The sequence below is a fragment of the Pteropus alecto genome, unplaced genomic scaffold (genome assembly GCF_000325575.1).
Source record: "Pteropus alecto unplaced genomic scaffold, ASM32557v1 scaffold839, whole genome shotgun sequence".
NCBI lineage: Eukaryota > Metazoa > Chordata > Mammalia > Chiroptera > Pteropodidae > Pteropus > Pteropus alecto.
Window position 1 is genome coordinate 47,163 of NW_006442520.1, and position 4,837 is coordinate 51,999.

Sequence of the window (4,837 nt, forward strand, 5' to 3'; positions counted from 1 at the left end):
ATATTCAGAAAAGGAAAATAAAAATTATATATTTTCACATATTATAATAAAAGGAGCTAAATCTTTTAAAGAATAATTAGAAACTTAATTTTAAAGAACTATAGAAGAAATAGCTTCTGTTTAAATGTTAGCACAAGATTTTTTTAATCCACAGTCTGTGTATTTTCAAAGAAAAAAGATAAATATTTAATTTCGGGTACTATTCATTACTTTAATGCAAGGTTAAATAGAAGTCGAAGAAGGTTGCTAAAGGAGAACATGTGTTTTTGAATTTCATAGATTATTCATCAAGAATATGTTTTAAATTTTATAGTCTAGCCTCAATTCTGATTTTTTATGTTCTGAAGGGGGAACATATATTTTCTGTTCTAAAGGGGAGGAAAAAGAATCGGCAATGAAAAACACAGTACCCACAGAATTCATTCTTCTAGGACTATCAGATGACCCAGAGCTACAGATTGTGATTTTTCTTTTTTTAATTATTACATATGTATTAATTGTCACTGGAAATTTGACCATCATCACCCTAACCTTGGTGGACTCCCATCTACAGACACCTATGTATTTCTTCCTCAGGAACTTCTCTATTTTAGAAATATCCTTTACAAATGTCTGTATTCTGAGATTTCTGGGCACAATTATCACCAGAGAAAAAACTATTTCATACAATTGTACAGCTCAATTGTTTTTCTTCATTTTCATGGGTATAACTGAAATCTATCTTCTAACCGCCATGTTCTATGATCGCTATGTGGCCATCTGCAAACCCCTGCGTTATACAACCATCATGAACAAAAGAGTCTGCATGTCACTTGTCTTTTGTGCTTGGCTGGCAGGATTCTTAAATATCTTCCCACTAATTTTTTTTTCTCCAGTTAGATTACTGTGGCTCCAATGTCATTGATCACTTTTCTTATGACTGTTTTGCCCTCTTGCAATTATCTTGCTCAGACACCTGGTTCCTAGAAGTGATTGGTTTTTACTCTGCAATAGCGATTCTCCTTTTCACTTTGACATTAATAATTCTATCCTATATGTTCATTATTAGGGCAATTCTGAAACTGCCTTCTGCCAGTCAGAGGAAAAAGGCATTTTATACATGCTCCTCTCACATGATTGTCATTTCCATCTCTTACAGAAGCTGCATATTCATGTACGCTAACCCTTCAGCAAAAGAAAAGGCATCATTGACCAAAGGAGTAGCCATTCTGAATACCTCCATTGCTCTTACGATGAATCCATTTATATACACCCTGAGGAACCAGCAAATGAAGCAAGCCTTTAAGGATACTATCCAAAAGATTATGTTTTTCTCTAGTAAATGAAAGTATTAATACTGTTAAAAGAACAAAATTTTTTTTTTTAGATTTCTTGAAGAGTTTATTTTCTTTTTTAAATTTTTTAATAAGTTTATTGGGGTAACATTGGTTAATACAATTATATAATTTGACATATATATATTCTACTGTGTGATTACCACCCAAAGTCCAGATTACTTCATATATTTGATCCCCTTTACCCACTTCACCCTCTCCCTATCCCCCCATATTTGACCCCTTTACCCTGTCTACCTCTCTCCTCCTCCCCACCCCCTACCCTCTGGTAACCACTAGTCCATTGTCCATGTCCCTGAGTCTGTTTTTTCGTCCTGTTCATTTGTTGCTTTTAGGTTTATATTCCACATATAAGTGATATCATGTGATTTTCTACTTTTTCAGTCTGGCTTACTTCGCTTAGCATGATTATCTCAAGATCCATCCACGTTGTCGCAAATGGCAGTATTTCATCTCTTCTTATGGCTGAGTAATATTCTATTGTATATATGTGCCACAGCTTCTTTAGCCAATCATCAACACTTCAGTTGCTTCCATGTCCTGGCCACTGTGAAAAATGCTGCTATGAACATCAGTATGCAAACATCTTTTTGGATATGAGTTTTCAAATCTTTGGAGTAAAGACCCAGTAGAAGGATTGCTGGATTATATGGTAGATCATTTCTTAGGTTTTTGAGGCACCTCTATACTTTTTTTATTTCCATATTAAAATTTCTCAAACATTAAACTCAATAAATTTGATAAAACTGAACATTGCTTCAGAATGTTCTGTACATTCAAATGATTACTTGGATGAAGTAAAATATCTAGGTTAATGATCATGATTTTGAGTAGAAACGGTTTATTTTCGAAGAGACATAGAATATTTAGTTTGATGAAAAGAGTGTCAGGATACAATGTGGATTTCTGAACTTTTCATTCTTAATAGGTAATAGAAATGAACGTTATTAGAAAATGTTGATTCTGTTTGGCATTTGCATGAAATCAAATAACCACAATCACCCAGGGCAGGGAGTGGGAACAAAATATAAATATCTACGTAAATATATTAAATGATTAGAAACATATATTAAAATTCTTTATACTATTAACAATAATTATGATATAAAGAGAAAGAAAAGGAAAAGGAGGAGAGGTAGAAAATAAAAAAATTTTTTGCAGCAATTACTGTTTTCCAGATCCATTTTTTTCTTTGTATTGGTTCATTTAATCCTGCCAATAACTTTATGAGGTACCCGCAATTATTATTCTCTTTCAGTCACAGGTATTTTTCTTTAAGTAGATTAAATACCTTCAAAAATTAAAAAAAAAAAAAAAAACAGAACAAACAACGTAAAACATATCAATTAAAATGCACGAAACTATGATAAACTGGTGTGAGTTCAACTTTCTGGGGAACTGAACTTCAATTGGCAGATCTAGAACTAACTCTAGAGGTTTCAGAAGTAGGGAAGAGGAATAACATCTGTTGCTAAGATTTTACACACTCTCCTTTATAGGCAAATTATATTCAATATTCATTTTACAAAAACTCGTATAAAATTAGCATTATTATTCTTAATGTATAAGTGAATGAACAGAAGGAAACTGAGTTTGAAATTTTAGCTTTCCAAACTGGGATTTAAAGCACTTTTCTTAAACCACAAAATCCAGATTAGTTGGATAACTTTCATTTTCATTTGTAATAATTTAAGAATAGAATTCATGTTAAATATTAGAATTGTTAAAGGGCTTTCTAATGTGTGATTTACTCATTCAGCCTCTACTTACTTATGATAGGTGTTGGAGATATAGTCATGAAAAAGAATGATTCTTGCCCTAAATTTTCTCAAATTCTAACAAGGAGAAAAAAATAACATAATTAAATTTTAATTTAATAAATGTAACAATTTAGGTCTAAGTTGCCTATAGGCCAGGTAATGTCATCACTGACAAAGAAAATGTGAGTTTTCCTGCCTCTTCTTCTAGCAGAAATATTGTAAATTTCATAATCATTGCCAAATATTGGTTAATTTTAACCCTAAATTCACAAGCATAGGATAAACCTTGTCTCCCTTGGCTGTCAGTTTTCACTTTTATTTTCTTTCTTGGTTATAATCTTGTGTGTTATTTTTAAAAATCATATAAATTCCTGAGTAAAAAGAGTTACCGAGAATAGAATTATGATGGTCACCAAAACTCTCTCCAAATAGGGCTCCCTCTAACTCCAACCTGTACTGGGTATAGTGAATTGATCATCTCAGTTTGACATGTATACTACTGCATATCTATTATTCCCTCAGGTCTATTTGAAAGAATTTATATCAATGACCACAGTCTAGATTTCTAGGAGATGTCAAACTATTTCAAGCATTTATTGTTTTATATTCAGGAAATACTAATATATATTTCTCAAATTAAATCATGCACATAAGAAAACAATAATAATAACATACATTAAAACTCTAAGATGATATCTTGTAAATAATAGTGATTTTTCATAAGTATTTTTCTTAATTTAATATCTATCTATATATGTATGTTAACAGCTTCTTATAAGCAGAATAAGAATCTTGCAGATATATAATTTCTTTCTAATTCATATATGGCTGTGAAAATTCATTCAGACATTATTTCTAAAAATATTTTTAAAGCAACTAGGTTGCAGGCATGTGCTAGCCATTTGGGTTAATAGAATAAACCATCCCCACCCTATAGGATTTCAGGCAATGGATAAAAAAGGTAGATATTTACAAATTAGTCTTTTATAAAAACATGGAGTGCTATATCAATTTAAAAGATGGGGTTGCTCATAGCATTTGCAATAGTCCAGTGAAAATTCCCAGTTAAAATAATAAATATAATTAAGTGGATATTCTGGACAAAGAGAATCATGATTGCAAATAACAGTTGTTAAAGTTATAGAAGTATATGGTGAATCATGTGGAAATAAACAGAAAGCAACAAGTAATGATTACTTCCTTTCCATGAAAGAACTAATTTTATCGATTAAATTTATTAAGCACAGAAAAATAATTCTATAAAACCAATACCACTTTCCTCATGTGAATATTGTTTCAAACTGTGTTAAATATTTTACCTATCCTTCTAAGATTTTTAACAGTCCCTTTAAGTGGATATGTTTCTCTCCTCCTTTAAATTATGTACCAATTCCCAGAGGATAGCAGAAACCTTGAAAAATAAACATATACAAAGGAATCTTAGAATTTTAGAACAAAATAGTATTTGTTTATTTTTAATTAAATTTATTAGGGTGGCATTGTTTACTTTTAATTAACTTTATTAGGGTGACATTGGTTAATAAAGTTATATAGTTATCAGGGGTATGATTCTATAATATATCATCTGTATATTGCATGTGTATTCATTACTCAAAGACAATGGTGATGGAACATAAAATGCAATTTAGATAATTTATTCTTCTATAAAAGTACTAAAAGTCCATCCAAAATGCCAGGCATGGCTTATAAGAATTTCTCTCCAAAATAATATATCCCAGAAAA

The 4,837-nt window shown here is 30.8% G+C and overlaps 1 protein-coding gene across 1 annotated transcript; it reads left to right on the forward strand.

Annotated features, from left to right (window-relative positions):
- The first annotated feature begins 394 nt into the window (after positions 1-394).
- On the forward strand, positions 395-1,325 carry LOC102880295 (olfactory receptor 6C3-like). The gene is given in 2 exon segments (XM_015597745.1): positions 395-861; positions 863-1,325. Coding segments are annotated over 2 exon segments (930 nt in total).
- Positions 1,326-4,837: the final 3,512 nt, after the last annotated feature.